This window comes from Brienomyrus brachyistius, chromosome 5 (assembly GCF_023856365.1).
Source record: "Brienomyrus brachyistius isolate T26 chromosome 5, BBRACH_0.4, whole genome shotgun sequence".
NCBI classification, from domain to species: Eukaryota; Metazoa; Chordata; class Actinopteri; order Osteoglossiformes; family Mormyridae; genus Brienomyrus; species Brienomyrus brachyistius.
The window spans coordinates 11,361,017-11,380,032 of NC_064537.1; the positions used below are offsets into that span (position 1 = coordinate 11,361,017).

Consider the following 19,016-nt stretch of genomic DNA (forward strand, 5'->3'; position numbering starts at 1 on the left):
ATGGACTTAAAGATCTACAATTCATTCCAGATACACAATATTACCATTTCTCTCAAACATTTCTCACAAATCAGTCTCTGAAACGCCTTTGGAGACGGCTTATGGTTGAGAAATGAACATTCAATGCACGAGCAACAGATCTGGTTGACATTCCTGCTGTCCGCATGCCAATTGCACGCTCCGCTCAATGCTTGTGGGCATCTGTGGCATTTTGCTGTGAGACAAAACTGCACATTCCAGGGTGGCCTTTTATTGTGGGCAGTATAAGGTACACCTGTGCACTACCCATGATGTCAGATCAGCATCTTGATGTGGCACACCTGTGAGGTGGGATGGATTATCTCAGCAAAGCAGAAGTGCTCACTATCACACATTTAGACTGATTTGTGAGAAATGTTTGAGAGAAATGGTAATATTGTGTATCTGGAATGAATTGTAGATCTTTAAGTCCATCTCATGAAAATGGGAGCAGAAACAAGAGTGTTGCGTTATATTTTTGTTCAGTATACATAATATGCACAAAATATATAGATATAAACATTTATAGGAATGTGTAGTAGTGCTGAGCAGCATAACCGTGGTTCATCCAGTATCCTGGTTTTAATTTCCCATACAGTATGAATTTTTCATACACTGCCATATCGTAGCATAGCTGAAACAACAGCAATAACACTTCAATAGGCAGCAAGTTTATATAATATTGTTTGCGCCATGGATCGCCGTGCAGTGTATGGAGAGGGGACCCCTGTTAACTGTGCATACCCTTCTTACTAGCAGTTTGAATTTTATAACACAACAGCTTTCCTTGTATGACCGATATACATGTATGTTTCACATGTGTAAAATCCACAAAGTACCCATAATGCTCTCCTCTGTTTGCAATAGCAGTTCCCGGGTGACACATTGATGTTGCTGTGAAGCTTGTTGATGAGCATTAGGGGAGATGTTACAGCCGATAGACGTACCAAAGGCCACTTTGGGCCTTCAGACCCTCAGAATCAGTGGCGTTCGCAGGTTAGCATGCCTCCCCCCCCCCCCCCCCCCCATCGTATACGTGTGGCTCGAGTGTAAACAGTCCTTCACAGAAGCCGGCAGCCCACGTCCTGCTCCTCCCCTCTGAGGTCGCAGCCCGGCTCCGATCGCTCACGTTTCGCTCCTTGACACACGTGCCATTTGTTCGGACTCGTGAAATACAGAGAATTCTGCTCGTCGGGATGTTGCATGGGGGGGGGGGGGGGCTTGATAAGCCCTGAGGCCCTGCGTCTCGGACTCGCGCTGCATCCGTTTGCTGTGCGAAGTGTGAGGACTTGGAAGGAAATGCGCAAATTAACTTGTGGGTTAATTTTCGTTGACGGTGGAGGTGGAACAGGCAGCTGCCGAAGCCCCCCCCCCCGTACTCCTCCCATTAACAGCACACCCCCGTCGCACCCCCCCAGGTAAACTCTCGGACAGGAAGTCGGCCTGGTCTCCGGGCCCCAGCTTGCACACGCAGGCCTCGCTTTCCCACGATCTCTGGAAGGTTCCCCCCGGTCCTCGCAGCACCGCCGCACCGTCCCGCCCTCCCCCCGGCCTGACCAATGCCAAGCCCTCATCCACCTGGGGAGGCAACACGCTGGGCCTGGTGCCAAACTGGGGCAGCTCTTATCCTTCAGGTAAGGGGCGAGGGGGTGTGGGTGTGGGTATGTGTCTGCTGCTGCCACACTCGGCTTGCCACCAACCGAAATCAGGGGTGACGCCCTGCTTAACGTCAAGCGGGTGTTTTGAAGCGTGGCGGTCTGCCACAGCACGAGTCGGATAACCACTCGTGTAACGGCATGCTGGTGACCTCACGGTGACTCCTCGCCGCCCTGCTGTGACCTTCCGCGAACCTCTCTCCCCCAACATACTTCCCATAAGTTAAATTTTTCAAACCGTTGGGACCAGGTCATTTATACAAGCTGTCATACTGGGCATACTGGCCTAGCCCACACGTTTCACTTGTTTAATCTTAACTTCTTTAGCTGTTAAGCACGTTTTTTTTTTGTGTCGGCCCTTCTTTTAATGCCCTTTGCAATGTTACTTATTCGTTAACAGATGTTTTTTTTAGTAAATTCAGTCCAGAAACTTTTTTTTTTTTAATCTTAAACTTCTAATTTAGATTTGTTTTGAACTGCTTGGAACATTTTTATAATTTTTTTAGGTTGTTTGTCAGTCTGTTTTACTATCGCTGTACTCTCACCATGAATATAGCTGTAGTTGCTGGCATGGCATTAAGTCTGCATAACTATCTCACCCTCCCTGCTAACTCCTTGTCAGGTGGGGCCACCTGGAGCACCGACAGCTCCAGCAGGACCAGTAGCTGGCTAGTGCTGAGGAATCTCACTCCCCAGGTGTGTGTGTGTGTGTGTGTGTGTGTGTGTGTGTGTGTGTGTGTGGTGTGTGTGTGTGTGTGTGTGTGTCTTGAGGCAGGGGGGGGAGGGGAGCTTATCAGATTCCGTACTGGCTTTTTTTTTTTTGCCACTGTGGGGTGGAGGGTGACTGTCTGATGCCCCCTGTGTGTCCCTGCAGATCGACGGTTCCACACTACGGACCCTGTGCATGCAGGCACGGCCCCCTCATCACATTCCACCTCAACCTGACCCAGGGCAATGCCGTCGTGCGCTACAGCTCAAAGGAGGAGGCTGCCAAGGCCAGAAGTCCCTGCACATGTAAGGTTCCCGCCCCCTTAACCACGTCCTCGCGCCTGTCAGGTGATGCTCGGGCCGTCTCATGCCTTTGTCCCCGTCGAGTTCACGAGGCCCCTTCCTGTTCCTTAAACAAGTGTGTGACCGGTTTCTTGCATGTGATTGTAAAGTCTGGGAAATTCTGAAGCCGTTTCAAACCGGTCCTCAGAGATCCCCAGATAGTCCGCATTTTTGCTTCCTCCCAGCTCTTAAAATGTGAAGTGTTTGGCAGGGAGCTGGAAGGGAGCAAAAACGTGGACCGTTGGAGGTCCCCGAGGACAGGGTGAAGAAACGCTGGTTTGGGCAACTGAAATGCGATATAGACGCAGCCCCTTGAACAGGAGGACTATCCTGACTGTGGAAATAGCATCAAATGCATCAGCTCCGACGGAAGTGTCTGAGTTTCTGGCCACTGTTCCGCCCGTCCAGGTGCGTGCTGGGAAACACCACCATTCTGGCCGAGTTTGCTGGGGAGGAGGAGGTCAACCGATTCTTTGCACAAGGTCAGTCCCTTACGCCCACCACCAGCTGGCAGGCCAACCAGGGCACCAATCAGACACGGCTGGGAGGGGCCGGAGCGTCGCATGCTATGGGCCACTGGAACTCCGGCGGTCTCGGTGGTGGAGCCAAGGCTGGCGGCGAACTGCTATGGGGCGGAGTCCAGCAGTACTCTAGCCTATGGGGACCCCCCAGCGGTGAAGACACCAGGGTCATCGGGAGCCCCACCCCAATCAACACACTGCTTCCCGGGGACCTGCTGAGCGGAGAATCCATGTAGGATCATGTGCCACTCCCCCCGCACCCCAACAAGCCAACGGGAGCAAGAACTGGAGGGAGAGCGTAACCAAGCAAATCAAAATCACGTGCGATAATCAGGCACCAGAGGCCATGAACCTGAAGGCTGGGGAGAAACACTCATGGCTGCTGACCTTTTTCTGCACCCCACCCTTCCTGGAAACGTTATCAAGTGTTGCATTCATGAAGGAAGTAGAAGGATGTACCCCCTCTTCTTGCATACCATGGTGTGAAGTTTTTTTTTTTTTTTTTTTCGTTTGTTTTGTTTTATTTTAAAGAAATAATGTGTAGAAGCTGCCATCGCAGCTTCACAGAGGCCACATTGAACTCGTGGCCTTGAGTTCTGCTCCCCAAACCCCTCCCCACACCACACACACACACACACACCACACACACACAAAGGCACACAGCCCTGCAGAACTGTGTCATTCCGGAATGGCCCCGGCCAATGGAATGCCTGTCGTTTTTCTTTTGTTTGTTTGTGTGTTTGTTTTGTTTCCTCTTGTTTTGTTTGGTTGGTTTGTTTGTTTTGGCACTAAGTAACATTAGCCTTAACTGCTCTTAAGTCCAGGCTCGTTCACATGCTTTTTAATTACCGAAGAAACAAATATGAAATTGCACAGTCTCATTTCTGAGCCATCAAATGGAGCAGAGAACACGAGCGGACAGCGGCACCCACGACGGCAGGGGGTGGCGAGCCGCCCCCCCATCCGACGACCCCCAGCGCCCGCTCGCCCCCTCGCCACGCGTTCATCTTCATTTCTTATATGGATTTACGCAGCTGTATCACTCTTATATACATTTAGATATATATTGTATGCAGGCTGTTTTTTTTTTTTATATATATCTATTGCAACATAAGCTGAGAATTGATATTGAGAACATTTGGATCTGCCCGAGGGTACGCTTGCGTGCGCGTTCATTCTTTCGTGCGCGTGTGTGCAGGCGGGTTTGTGTGTGTGTGTGAGTGTTTGGGTGGTCAAACCTCTGTTCTACAGAACTATAAGAAACGCTCCTTGATCCATATGGCACCTGTCGAAGGATTTACCCCCTTTCCAGAATTTTACCGTGGTGTGTTTTTATTTTTTCTGTTTCGTTTTCCCTTCGTCTGATCCATCGGAGACCTCCGAGGTTCCATCGCCTGCCATCATGTGACAACGTGCAATACAAGCCGTGGGCTTTCTCCCCCCCCCCCCCCCGGCCTATTCTTTATTGTTTGAAGATTTTTCTGGACCGCAGATGGCACCCCCCCTCCCCCAGCCAGTGCCGATGAAGGCTCTTTTTTTGCACCTCTTGTTGAGGATGAGTGGGTGGGGTGGGAGAGGATGCAGCCTCATTCAACAGGGACTGTACTGGAGGTGCAGGGTGGGGGTGGGGGGTGGGGGTAGGGGGGGGGACACAGGAAAACTGGCATCATACCAAATAAGGTGTTTCTTATAATGCAGTAGGGGTATCATCTCGTCCGGTACAGACGTGTGAAAAGAAACTGATCATAGCACTTAAGGGAAGTGGGAAGCTCACGCCACAATGCCAACACAGAAAGGGGGCGGGGGCCAGGGGCCGGACGCGCCTCGTAGCACCACCCCACCCCCCACCCCCACCCCCACCCCCAACCCCAACCCCTAACCCCTGTTTGTACTGTATCTCTGTTTTCCCTGTGATTTTGTTTGGTCCCTTCTTGGTCCAACGACTGGAATGGACAAAAAAAAAGGTAGCTGGATAAAATGGGGTTTGGGGGAGGGGGGACATTTATTTAAAAAAAAAAAATAATAAAAAATTAAAAAAAAGACTGAATCATCTGCTATGAGGCAAACTCCGAAGCATTTGCTTTTTAAGTATCCAAGTAAACATCACTGTTACTCTGCCGTGTTTAGCCTTTTAGCCTGAAAACGCTAGACATGCAATTATACATGGATTCCACGGGGGGGGGGGGGGGGGCTTTCTTTGCGGAGGCCCCGCCAACGTCGTGTGATAAATTTGGCCACTGAGTGCCTGTCTGCTGTGGAGCCCGTGGTGGCCCTGTGCGATTTCTACGGCAGCGCTCCCCCTCCCCCCCGGGCGTGTTGACTGGACGCCGTGCCCGGCTGGGGACAGCGCCGCCATCAGAACTGGCCGATCGGTACTACTGCACCTGTGCTCGAACTCGCCTCGTCTGTCCTTGCCCTCTCCTCACACGGATCACTTTAGCTGGAAAGTTGAGACGGTCGAGTTCTTTATTTTTTTTTGTTTGTTTTGTTTGTTTTTTTTTTTTTCGTTCTGGAATCAGCAGTGTTTTGTGTTTTTTGTGGTTCATGTAGCTGTACTTGTTAGAAATCTTGATGTTAATGGTTCCTTGTTTTTTTTTTTTTTTTTTTGTTGATATTGATGTTTCTCTCGGTCTTCACGGTAGCTGCTTGCCAGCCCTTCACAGCGTGTGTGCAGAAACAGGAGTGCGAATGGCATTTGTGGGGATTATTACTACACAGCTCCGCGTGTGGCTTTCTTCCCGCTCCGTTTTTGTGTTTACTTTGATTTTTATTTTAAAGGTCCTGGTTGTATCTTGAGGTCTGCCGGTGGGGCTTACATGTCGAGTCCCTCAGACCAGGTCTGACCTCCTCCTCCCCCCCCCCCCCCCCCCCAGCTGCTGCATCTGCTCATTAGTCGGACCTTCCTGCCCCTCGCACACTCTGGCACCGTGCTGCCTGTCCCTATTGGTCAGGAAATGGGAGGAACCTCCTCCAGCCCCAAAGTCAGCTGCTGCTTAACAAGGACTCTGAGCACTACATGAGCCCCGGGGGCCGCCTCCAGGCCCTGACAGACCTCCTTTTTATCCTAACTGATACAGACACACGCAGGACAGCCCTCGCAGAGCCTGTGTCTATGCAAACGCGAGGGGGGGGGCACTGAACGTCCTTGTGCCCTCCCCCCACCCCCGACCCCGCCCCTCCAGACCAAGAAACTGTCACAACGCCGCCGTCAGGTGTGGCGTAAGCCGGGGTCCTTGCACTCCGCCCGCCGGCTCGGCGTCCGCTCCATCTCAGGGCGGGGCCAGCAGCGCGAGAACGCGTCTCCTTCCTGTCCTCCATGTGAAAGTACAGCTTTCTGTGCTCCGCTCCCACACCCTCCTTGCCTCCTTCACTGGCACATGGCAGCTCCACCATGGGGAAGGGGCCCGAGGGGCGGGTGGTCAACCTTTCGGGTTCCAAATCAAGCCACCTCACATGTCTGAGGATCACACCCCCCCCCCCCCCCCGATTATTGGAGGGTGGGTGGGAAAATCTGCTTTAAACTCACGATGGCACTAGAAGTTACGCAGCAGGTCATCTCTTCACATGCCCCCCACCCAGCTTGAAACCTCAAGAAGTCGTTGCATAGAGAGCCTTGTGTTTCCGGGGGGGTGGGAGGGGCCCCCCTTTCTTGCATTCCGCTAATGCCTGTGTGCCAATATGATGAATCTGTCCCCCCAATTTATTTTTTTGGTTCCTTTTCCCTTTAAACCGAGGGTCCTTGTGGTGTGTATGAGCCATTAGCTCAGTGATACTGCCCTCCCCTCCCCCCCCCATACAGACACACTGTCACAGGAGACCCTGATCTGCTCCCGGCTCCTATAGGCACTTTGGCTCACAGGTAGCGCTTCAATCATGTCCGATAATCTCACTATCAGCTGGGAATTTTTGACGGGAGCCTGTCTGCGAGGGGGCCCTGCATGGCTAATCCTGGGTACATGTTATTTTTTTTTTAAATACCCAAAAAGGTTTTATTCTGATTTTTTTATGATGTTTTACAAAAAAATGTTGTTTTTGTTTTTTAAATATATATTGGAGCGGTAATGTTTGGGCCCAGACCGAGTCGTTTCTGGCCTGGAAGCCCTCGCATCCACAGCAGCTCGCAGCACACCTCTTGGGGAGACGCCTCTGCGGGTCCTGTTCACTTGCGGCCTGCAGAACCACACATTTCCTCAGGCCCAGGTCCTTTTGGGTCCACTGTATTAATACTCATATCGACAAGTCTTTCTGGATATTGTCATGTGGCTAGATTTTGTAGGGGGGGGCAACCACCAATGCAGCAGCCCTGAGTGACAGCCCCCCCATCCACCCCCCCAATCCATAAAGCTCAGCTGCACGGAGCAGGTTCTGCGGCTCCCTCTCATTCTCCGAGATGCTGTATCTAACGGCCCTAGATTTTCGACAGTGTGTGTCTTTGGCTTGGGACGGCATGGGAAGGGAAGTGTGTAGATACTAACTGGAGGAAGCATAGGCGTTTGCTGGAAGGCTGGGACTGATTATGCACATGCTGGTTTATGTACATGACAGACATGACTGACTGAGGGCTTGATTTTCTGTTACAAGTTTTGTCCAGTGTGTTAAATTCCTTTCCTCTCCAACCCGAGCCCCGTTCCTTCTTTACAGTACACATATTTCCCAGAGGAGAAAATATCATAAACATATCAAAACCTATATACAAAAAAAATACTTGAATCAACAAGCGCCAATAATGTAATGTGAACACATTTTGTAATGATTTTGTCTGACTTATACACTTCCAAGCTTTTTGATGGATACCAGTTTGAAGTTTTAAAAAAATAAAATAAGGTAATTAAAAATCCTTAGGGAAAAATGCAAAGCGACATTTGTTGTATGTATGTTGTAAATGTTTGCACAGCGTTGAGTGTCTGTCGGTACTGCAGGCTGTTTGTCTGCAAGTTCTGCTCAGTATGGTCTCTCTGTTTTCCTTTTTTGTCAATGTCGAATCATGATGGATATTGTTATTTTCTTATTAGCTTCTAACGTTGCACTGAGTGTCCGCTGCCCCTCAATCAGCTAATCGTACAAAGTGAGACAAAGTATTGAGGGGAGATGGTGACAATTCATGTGTAAATGTTTACTCAAGGACTTCATGGGGGGAAAAGACTTTTTGTTTATATGTAAGATGTCTATCTACCTTTTATAGTGGCTTTTTTGTGGAATAATCCAGCGGAGGATTATGAGTATTGCACCATTTTCTTTTTCAGGTTATAAAGGAAAAAAATACAAAAAAAATATAAATTAAAAAAATTTAAAAAAAAAGAATTGTGGCCATAGGTTGTGGAAGTACTAGAGCTGTCTGCCTTTGCGTGCAAAGCAAAGAATCAAAGACCATCGGAGGGTCTGTTTGTCATGAGACTAACTTCAGAGGTGCCTACCATTTTTGTGTGTGTGTGTTTTGTCATCCCCAGTTTGCAAGGCCACCTGTCGTTTACAAACATTTCTATATTCTGAAGTTCGAGAAAAAGGAATTTACTATGGGAATGTTATTTAAAAAACAAAAAAGACTGAGTTTTCTTCCATCAAAGGAAAAGTTAAAAAAAAAAAAAAAAACTGCATAATGAAGACATGCTCTGGGATCGATCAGTGTTTTGTTCTATTTCATTTTTTTTTTTTCTCTAAATGTTTTATGGACTGTGTTCATTTGTTTTAATTTCACGTTAAAGACCGTTTGCTCTCTATCTTGCACGTACACACATATACACACACACACACACACACACACACACACACACACACACACACACACTCTCTCAAGAAGTGGATGCCTCAGGAAAGCCCACGTTCCAGAGTACATATTCCACGCTGTTTTAATGTACATTTTTATGGGGGTAAAACATAAAGAATAGTAACGGGGGGGGGGGGGGGGGGGGGCGGGGATACAACTCCAAGCACTGAAGGTTATGGATTTCGAAGAAATACCTTTGTCTCTAAATCCGTAGCAGTTACATATTTACCAAATAATGGACTTAAAATGAACTCTAAAAATTGAGTGCTTTATATATAAATCTATATATAAAATTGCTTTACATTTTAAACAAAGTGATCAATGTTTTTTTTTTTATTTTTTAAATTGACAGCAAGAGAACATGCAGCTGCTGTGTGTGTTAAAACCTTGTTGTATTTTCGTAATGAGACCTATTCCTGTAAAGGTCAGGAACGTCGTGCATTACTGTCTCTCTATTTCTCTGTCTGTTTTCCTCCTTTGTTGTGGCAGGTATTAAAAAAAAAAACATATTATGAAGATGGGTTTGGATTTCTGCGCCGAAGTAGATGAGAAGCTGGTTTGAAAGGATCATGATCTATGCACGGGAGGGGGGGGGGTGTTGGGACCTGCTTCTGTGGCTTCTCTCTCTGAGGTTGCACGGTTCCTCTTAGGGAAGAGCATTGCTAAGACATTTCTGTCACCCTAAGATGACATCGTACTCCTACCCCCTCTCCTTCCTCCTGCGTTACATTACCATGCTGCGTACTCTCATTACCACGCGAGTCTCTCTCGTTTTGCTCAGCACTGTGGGTTACTGGGACAGCTCCTGACATGTTTTTTTAAAAGGGTTCTTTCTTTTGTCTTTATGGGAAGGAAGTGGGACTGGAGTTGTGCTTTTTGCCTCTTAATATTTAGATAACTGTCTGTATTGAGACATGTTGATGCCCCCCCTTTACTCCTCATAGAATGTGATTAAAAACATGCATCAGAGAAAAAGAATCTTCCCTATGGAGCTTCTTTTGAACTATTAATAAATCACTGTTTTTTCCCCCCCCTTGGCTGTTAAATGTTTCCATTGCTCTCTGCCTCCATCTTGCTTCTGACATTTGATTAATCCTGTTACTTTGTTCAGTCGAAATAGCCACAGCAGAGTCTGTTTACGGTTCATTGCTGAACCCAGCAGCCTAACCGGAGTCATGGCTGGGTGGGGGGGGGGGGGGGTCTGAACAACAGCCATGAAAAGCTGCAACGGCAACATCTTAATATAGAACCCACAGCAGTCCGAGAGCAAAATTATACACAATAAATGTTACAGCTTGTGCATGAAACGTTGTCAATTTCCAGAATAAAACTCAATATGAAGCATTTGAAGAAATGATCGCTTCTGGTGTTCAGCAAGACAAAAGAGTAACTAAAAGCGATGCATCTCTTGCATGAAAATGAATTCATGAGTCTATTTCATCAGCAAGGTGACCACATTAAACCGGATGTTGTTCTCGCATCTCCACATGCTGAAATGGAGGATGTCCATTTCTCAATAAGGGTGTCTCAACTGTGGAGGACATCTGACTAACGGTGTGGCTCCTAACCACTAGGCCACATGACGGGCAAGACTTCCCCAGTCTCTGAACCACTGAAAGCCAGTGTGGCTTCAAGGATCTCGTCGTCTTGGTACCTGAAATGCAGTACAGTTGTTAAGGGATATACAGCCATGGAAAAAAATTGAGATCACGCTATATTTTTAAACAAATGTACATTTTTAAATTCTCGTTTAATCGTGGTTTTGCTGAAGGCTGCGCTGATCAGCAGGTTGCTTCCAGGTTCAAAATTGCTAAGACAGCAGTACAGAAGGACAAGATGAAGCAGGAGACACTGGGAAGGAACAGAAACCAGCCAAGTAAAGGACAGAAGCGACTATCTAATGCCATAGGTGACAGTTAACTTATCCGACAGTTTCTCATGCATTGTAGCACGACACCAAGTGACCTTCAAAAGGATGGGAAACATTAAGCACAGGTGTGAAGTGCACTGATAGGACAGTTCATATCAGGCTCCTAGAAGCAGGACTGAAGCCCCATAAAGCGAGGAAGAAGCCCTTCATTAATGAGAAGCAGGGAAGAGCCAGGTTAGGGTTTGCAAACGTGGCACATCAATCACAGATGCACACCCATAAATTGAGAAATGAGAGAAACAAAAAATTGTGCAATGGTCTCATTTTTTTTTTTTTTTTTTTTGCAGGGCTGTATTTTGTCTGGATTAACACGTGGGGGGTGGAAGAAAAACTAAATATACAATTATTTCTGATCAAATGAAAGTGGGAGACCAGTTTAAAGCTAAATGCGTATTATTTTTTAATTGTGAAAGCAGATGGCCACTGTCGTCGGACGTTGCGTAATCAGAAGGCAGCGTTTGGAAATGTTTTCAGGAAGCTGCTCTGTTCAGTAGCTCGTGGAGCAGAACACAGGTCTCTAACACACGTTAACACCAAGGCTGCGAGACTGAAGAGCACTTTCACTGGGAACATTTTCTTTTTCGTTTTGTTGGTGAAGGTTTGAGTAAATCATTGTGCAGTTCAGTCCTAGCAAGAAACTCACCCATGTGGACTTTTAAGAATGAGAGAAGCTGGGGGAGAAGGAGAAAGTCAGCTGTCCTCTGCCACATGCGACACCGTCCTTGGGCTCACATAGTGGTTTTCCTGTGAGAGCTTCACATACGGTTTGTCATATATCACGGCATCCACTTCCTCCAGATGTTGGAGGTCTAGGTGATGGTGCACACTCCTGTCTTTCAGCGGCCTACCGGCTGCCATATCTTCATAAATGGGAAGTGGCTTTGGTGCCTTACTATGTCGGCATGCCTTATTCTGGAAACGGGAATTGAAAAAAGGAAACACTTGAATTTCATAAAGTGCCAGTAACTTGAATATGAAAAGCCAGAATTCGACCCGGGGTCCAGTTAACGCTTATTAAGGGTCTGTGTGCAAATATAACTGCCCAGCTTAGGAAGGTATGGAAAGAAGGAACGCTGAGATGTTAAACTCACACAGAGAGCAGCACCAAGGCCGAAGGCGAGGAGGAGGAACAGGGCCGTGGCACCAGAGATGATGTACAGCAGGAAGGAGTAGCCGGCACAGCTGCAGGGACTGTCTGCTCGAAAACCAGACACAGCAGATTTAGCCCGCATTGAGCTGCCCAGCCCTCTCATCACATTTACTTGGCAAACACGTTCCTCTAAAAGCAACATAGAGTCAGTGTCCCGGGAGCAATTGGGGTTAAGCGTCTTGCTCAAGGGCCCCACCAGGGATACGGTGACTCTGTCAGCCATGGGATTTGAATCCACAAACTTCCCATCATGAACACTGCTGAACTCCACACGACCCGTCTCAGAATTCTCCTAATGATGGACATATTCCAGGCACAGACTAGACAGATCACAGCCCAGAAAAGTGTGGGTGAAATTTTTTCATTTTTTTATTTTGATAGAATGGCATACAACTGTGTCAGGTAATGGGCTAATGGAGGCAGCACTCAGACTATCAGAACAGAACTATGCTTTACAGCAGTGGTTCTCAAAATTTTTTGGATGACCTATTTATAACACGCTGTTTAACGCTGAGGAGTCACTCACCTGCTTCAACAAAAAGTAGGTAGTCTGTCCGGCCCTTGATCACTTTATACTCCGTACCGATGATAAACTCGCAGGCATACAGACCGCTGTCGTTGTGGCTCAGAGATGAGACCGTCACGTTGATTTGATGTGTACTCATATCCCCATGGATCTCAGTTCGGCCCTTAAAGGAAGTCGAAGGTACTGGTTTTGCTCCTTCCAAGATGAACAGCACCTCTGTCTTCACTGGGCACTTGCGCTTCAGGTAGAAGCCAGCGGCAGGCTGACTTTTGTCTTCTGAATCGCAGTATAAATCTACAGATCCGCCTTTGTGTTTGCTGAGATACTGTACGTTCTGGGATGCTAGAAATGAATCAGCAAGTTTATTAAATTGCTATATAATAGACAATGGTTGGGTTCAAAAGTACAGGCCTATTTGGACTCAATTTCAGAAGGATTCATATTATGAATAGTTTGATAAAATAAGTCAGCCCCCGTTTTACTGAACTTTGCATTTCACAATATTTTTTTTTATTAAAAGTGTTCACTTTTCAGTTATTGGAATAAGGGTCGAAACAAACATGAATATAAAAAGTAAATTAAAAAGTAAGCGCCCCGATTTAGGACAACAGTGAACTTTCGGAACTTTTGCACAAGCTTTTCAGAGGCGACGGAGGAATTCATCTTGTCACGTACACAACAGAAATGAAACTCATAACCGATTTCCCGTGGCTTGGAAAAAAAAATACCGCACTGCTGACTCAAATAAATATGGATTGTTTTTTTCGCCAATGGATAGAAAGGAAATTGCTGGAGTTTGTCATTTTATAAACAAAAACAAACCGATTTTATTTATGAGATTTACTGCTAATAGTTTTAGGAACGACTAGGGGCGTTTCTATTATTTTATTTATTAAGTTTTTATTATTAAGTGAGGTTTACCTGCGGTTTGACATTTTTCTTTTTTTAAGGTAGTTTGCTGTTTTTCCCATTTGTGTCGTTAGGTCCGAGTATTTTAGCCTAGATAGCAAAGTGCAGCATTTTAAAAGTATAAATGTAAAAAGTATGCACGACTATTAGTATGGATTGCGTGCATCGTAGTCTGCATGTGTACATCGTAGTCTAAAGTGACTACAAAAAGTCACTTTCTTATCAGCTATTACAGCTAACACATTACCCGGTGAAAACTCGCGTTTGACCTGATTACAATTAAGCGTCCCGACTTCGGATAGTGTCTTACATGCGTTTAAACCCCGGCTAATAATTAAATTAAGAAGAATTACTTACTCTTCGTGACGAGTATACAAAAACATGTTAACTGCACAATTTGCAAATTGTTACAAAATGCTATTTATCAATAAACTGATGTTCTCAGATGTTTTCACGGAATGAAATATCTGCTTGACGGACGGCACCAAAATAAAATGAGACGGAACACACAAGTGTCAGAGGAACGGCGTGGTTTAAAATAAAATTTAATCAATTTAATAATCAATAGCGATTAACCCTGGTGCCTCACACCTCTGAGACCAGGGTTCGAGTCCATGCGAGTGGAATTCGCATGTTTTCCTCATGTCGTCGTGGGGTTTCCTCCGGTTTTCCCCCGTAGTCCAAAGACAGGGTGAGGTTAATTATAGTTACCAAATCCCGTATGTGTGCTTGTGTGAGTGAATGGTGTGTGTGTGTGTGTGCCCTGCGATGGGTAGGCGCCCCATCCTGGGTTGTTCCCTAGGATAAGCGGTTAAAGTTGATGGATTGATAAATGAATAAGTAGACAGTCAGTCAGTGCTGAGGAAATGCAATGAATCAGCGTACTAGTATTTTCCCATATTCCTTAATTCGATGGAAAATGTTTTCACATTTAAAAAAATAACTAACTATTAGACTGGTTCTGTTCGCTTACCTCTCAAATGCTCACATATTTCTCTTTCAAACAAAAATGTTTCATCCCTGAATCAAATTGATTTTGTTCCCCACGATTACAATATTGCATACACCCTGTTGGTGGTTTAATATCAGTCTGTGCTCACGTTGATACAATCTTAGTTTAAAAACACCATAAATATGGAAAGCGATTCAACCATATATTGAAGATATATAAAGAAAGAAAAGTTTCTCCAGTGAGAAATCACAACAGGCAAGACATCAGCATTACTGTAATGCCGTTTAAACACTTAAGCCCAACTCAACCCAAACAGCAAATAATGAAACTGACGGGGAAAAGAGCTTACCAGTGAGCAGTGGTGCCATGACTATTATCCAGATTGTAAAATCCCGGGCCATCATAACTGATAATTAAGGATGCTTTTTAGTAACCAGCGATCGTATTGATTCGCAGACTACAAATAAACACGACCACTCCGATGAGCTTTAAGTCAACCCGTTTATGAATGGCGTGAGCGCGAGGCAGGGGAAAAAATTTTGCAGCAAGTGAAAGTTGTCAGTAAACCACCTCAGACGGATGGGCGTCTACATACAAATCATAGCAATGCTCCCATCAGCCTTTGCTCTAACAGTTGCATGCATGACCGTTGCAAGAGGGATCTATGAAAGCTTAAAAATATTCTACAGTTACCCCCACCCAGTTCTACTTTTGGGGAGTAATCAGTGTCAGCAACTTACCAACTTTGTTCATAGATTTAGCAAGTTTGACTACCCTAGCAATTTTTTTTCCTAAAAAACAAAATTACCAACAAATTTACCTATTTAAAAATGTAACAAATTTCAACAACTTTTGAAAAGTGACTTACACCGTAATGCACACATTTTCCTCACTAAAATGACAGTAAATACTTTCGCTGTGTGTTTCTTGTGCAACACTAAAAAGGATTAGTTTCTGTATTATTAGGTCAACAATCTGTCCATATTATACCTATGGAATGTCGCTAACCGGTAATGTCTAATGCATGGGCGTCGTCAGGTCCGATCATTCCGGGTTATAGCCTCCAGTACTTTAAGCCTTGACACACGTATTTCACCCCGGTTTTCCGTCAAAAAAATAAATAAAAACAGCCCCGGGTAAACTTGAATTAGCCTGATTTTTTTTCAATAGGTAGAAACGTCCCTGGTCTAATGTTAGCTTTATCGAACCATGACAGACTCACATATAAACCGTTGTTAAAGGTAGGATTGGACAAGACTCATTCTCAGGCAGGAAATTGCTTTCGATTAATGTTTAATAGTGATGACATGAAGTTTCATGAACCATTTGCTATATTTACTGACACCACTAGATGGTGTTCTGTTCAAAAAAAGGCTCAAAGCATGCCCCAAAGTAAATCAAGATTACCATCTAGTGGCCATCACTAATGCTTATGATGTACGCAGACAGCAACCGCAATAGTTCTTTCACCGGAAGTTCAACTGCAACAAGATAATCAACATGATTCATCAAAGCTGTACAATTAAAAGTACAGAAGAGTGGGAGTCTAAACCTGAAGTTAAAGGGCGGCTGAAGCCAGTTGCAAGGGATGATTGTCAGCCATACTGCAAATCATTCTTTACAACTGTCAGTGCAGCAGGCAAGGAAACCATCCCTAGGAGTGTTGAGTACATAACCAAGGAAACCTACAACTGGCTTTCAGTTTCCCCAAAATGGCAGGAGGCATACAAAGCTACGCATGCCACCATGGCCTGAAAGACCTACAGATGCACTTTTAAATTTTAACATGCGCCTGTGTTGTAGGGCCACCGCTTATTCCTGAAACGTACACCAGACACAGGTATGAGGTCGACAGCACTGGCGAGTAACTTTAGGCCTCACGCAGCACTTTTAGAAAACATGCAGCATGAAATAAAGGCTGTAAACATTTAGGTTACCATTATGGTGAACAATGGCCAAAAACATAGGGAAATGTGTAACACAAGAGGCATCCAAATCAATGATCGGTAGGTAGAGGAACAGACATGCGTAGCAAAGGACTCGCCCAAGACAAAGGAGGCATTTTGGTGTTGCCATTTAAGCAGCTGACTAATATAAACGGCAAAGCTGAGAATGGACACTGGCAAATATAACAGGTGAAGTTTAATTACCATACGGCAGATCGTTACTAACAGATCATTCAACAAACACCCACAATTACAATAACGGTAGTTTATTTAAAAAAAAAAAAAAAAAAAAAAAAAAAAAACATCCTAGGGCTTTGAGTCTTTATAGACTTAAACTTACAGCAAAATAAGATGCCCCAGCAGGTCCCACGTTTTTGCCCCCCCCCCCCCCCCCAGCTCCCTGCAAGATGGTCCACGGAGTAATAACATGGACCACCTGGCAGAGAGCAAAAATACAGACTGTCTGTGGGTCCCCGAGGACCAGATGGGGAAACACTCATGTACCTGAGTGTTGAGGGCATCTCACCCATCTCAGTGACTGACAACAGACAAGATCTTAAATGCAGAATCATTTACTATTGGGGGGAAAATGACCACAGTTAACATAAGGGTTCCTGGAATAAGAGAAAGGCATATCTGCATGAAGCACTGCATAGCATTTTATTGCATTTTCAATTCCAAATCCAAGAGAACACCTTTAACAGTAGTACAGGAATAAACTGTTGACATCACAAACTCTGCACAACACACAAACACTGTACCATAAAGTAAGTACTTACAGAGTAAGCCAACCTGCTACACATCAGGTTTCAGGGTTTTTTTTATTCCTTCAAAATCAGTTAATAGCCAAGGCAAAGGGGCAGGCAAGTTCCTGCTACAGGCCGACAGAGACAAACAATAAGTGGGAAGAGTCGAACTTAATAATCCATCCTGACAACCTTTGATAGCATTTGTGAACTTCTGGCAGTGAATGTCAACTGACCACAATCTCATCTGTTGAGCGTGTAAGACGGACCTGTAGGGATCTCAAATTATGCAGCCTGCATGTACAACAGTGTGAACAGTAATGACCACAGGACTTCAAATAAGAGTATTTGTAAAAGATAAGGAAGCATGTTCCCTTATTAAGCTGGAAGCCATTCCTCTCCAACTAGACTCAAGAGAAAAACTATCAGCCCACTGAAATTAGGCGAATGATGTGTGACAGTTCTGAGATGCAGTGCTGCACTTGTAAACCACTCCCTATCAGTTTCCACATATTTTATCACCACAAGTGGAGGTTTTATTTGCAGACATATGCACATCAGTAACCAGTGTAAGATGTTCCTCATACTCTCTCAGATGCCCTGCTTTTAAACAGACCTGTTATGCTGTCAGGCTTCCAGATCTTTTCAAATCTCAAATCTTCAAATCTCTTTGTGACGAAGTGTGCAGACAAACCTACAAACCACTGCGCTAACTGGAGATCTAAGAAGTAAAAACAAGGGCCTTCACCAAACTTGCTAAAAGTTTGGGGACAATGTAATCCAACAGCCAGGAGGCTGTGAAGGCCCCTGACATGAATGGAATGAAAGATGGAAAGTCGGACTTGCCTCAGACTGTACAGGGCAACACTGAGAGACTGCCTCAGCCAGTCCCATGGCATTGCTACAGGGAGAAGAGAAATCCTTATTTTAGCAGAATGGCCAAATTCACCTTCGCAGTTGCAAATAATACGCACTTATACAGAAGCATTCAATGTCCCTCGGGTGCTGCTCAAAGCTACTTCACTGGTCACTGGAATCAGTGACGTATCTGGTCATAAACTTAGATGTGGAAAGGAGGGGGGGGGGGCTGCCAAAAGGATCTGATCAGTCTGTGGATTATCAGGTGTTTTGGCTGAGATTTCAGGGAAATTATTACAGATATTTTTTTTTTCTCCTGTGTGCCTTTTAACAGAACACAGCAACAGTAACACAACACACACAATCCTGGCAGATCAGTACATTTCTCGTGACTGAAAAAGCAACTCTGAAACAGCACATGACATTAAATGAATCCCGAGCAACCTGTCCATACAGGCAGATTACCACGTGCAAACCAAAGCATTCAGAGGTCTATGGCAGCATCCAAATTAAAAATGCGAAACCCTGATGAATAGAACCGAACATGGAACGCCGCCATTAAAGGCAGGCACAGAACTTAGAACTTAGTTACTGAGACTTTACTTAGATGTTTAAGCAGATTACAGTACAGCCTTCAAATAAACATGGTACCATCAGCAGACAGGGTGACAGCGCCTCAATGTGGATGACCAACGACGACCTGAATCATACCTGACCATTTGTGTCACGCACAGCAGCAGGCGATTATACACACACACACACACACACACACACACACACACACACACACACACACACACACACACACACACACACACACACACACACACACACACACACACTCTTTAAGGAATGTGCTTCTGATACCAATTACGCAACAATGGTTCTACTACATGATGGTAACTGCAAATATCTTGAACACATACATTCGATCAATGGGACTTGTGTATACTGAGGTTTCTTGATACCGTGTCAGATGGTATAACTGCAC

At 45.4% G+C, this 19,016-nt stretch overlaps 2 protein-coding genes across 2 annotated transcripts in view; one reads left to right on the forward strand and one right to left on the reverse strand.

Moving 5' to 3' along the window:
- tnrc6c2 (trinucleotide repeat containing adaptor 6C2) overlaps positions 1 to 3,503 on the forward strand; it is a 57,259-nt gene extending 53,756 nt beyond the window's left edge. The window contains 1 exon segment of the mRNA XM_049015820.1: positions 3,132 to 3,503. Within this exon segment, the coding sequence (XP_048871777.1) occupies positions 3,132 to 3,480 (349 nt within the window). The 3' untranslated portion in view covers positions 3,481 to 3,503.
- Positions 3,504 to 9,590: 6,087 nt separating this feature from the next.
- Positions 9,591 to 18,068, reverse strand: cd7al (cd7 antigen-like). The gene is made up of 5 exons (XM_049015823.1): positions 14,825 to 18,068; positions 12,615 to 12,956; positions 12,030 to 12,133; positions 11,582 to 11,850; positions 9,591 to 10,662 (listed from the first exon to the last, which is right to left on the reverse strand). The coding sequence occupies exons 1-4, from the start codon at positions 14,877 to 14,879 to the stop codon at positions 11,629 to 11,631; spliced, it is 723 nt and encodes a 240-aa protein (XP_048871780.1). The 5' UTR covers positions 14,880 to 18,068; the 3' UTR covers positions 9,591 to 10,662; positions 11,582 to 11,628.
- Positions 18,069 to 19,016: the final 948 nt, after the last annotated feature.

Bases quoted from the DNA above. Each gene is read 5' to 3' on its own strand.
- cd7al (XM_049015823.1), bottom strand. From the start codon at position 14,879: ATGATGGCCCGGGATTTTACAATCTGGATAATAGTCATGGCACCACTG. The intron at 12,957-14,824 runs GTAAGCTCTTTT...ATTCATTTCTAG, and splicing joins CATGGCACCACTGCTCACTG to CATCCCAGAACGTACAGTAT. The intron at 11,851-12,029 runs GTGAGTTTAACA...TCCCGTTTCCAG, and splicing joins GCCTTGGTGCTGCTCTCTGT to AATAAGGCATGCCGACATAG.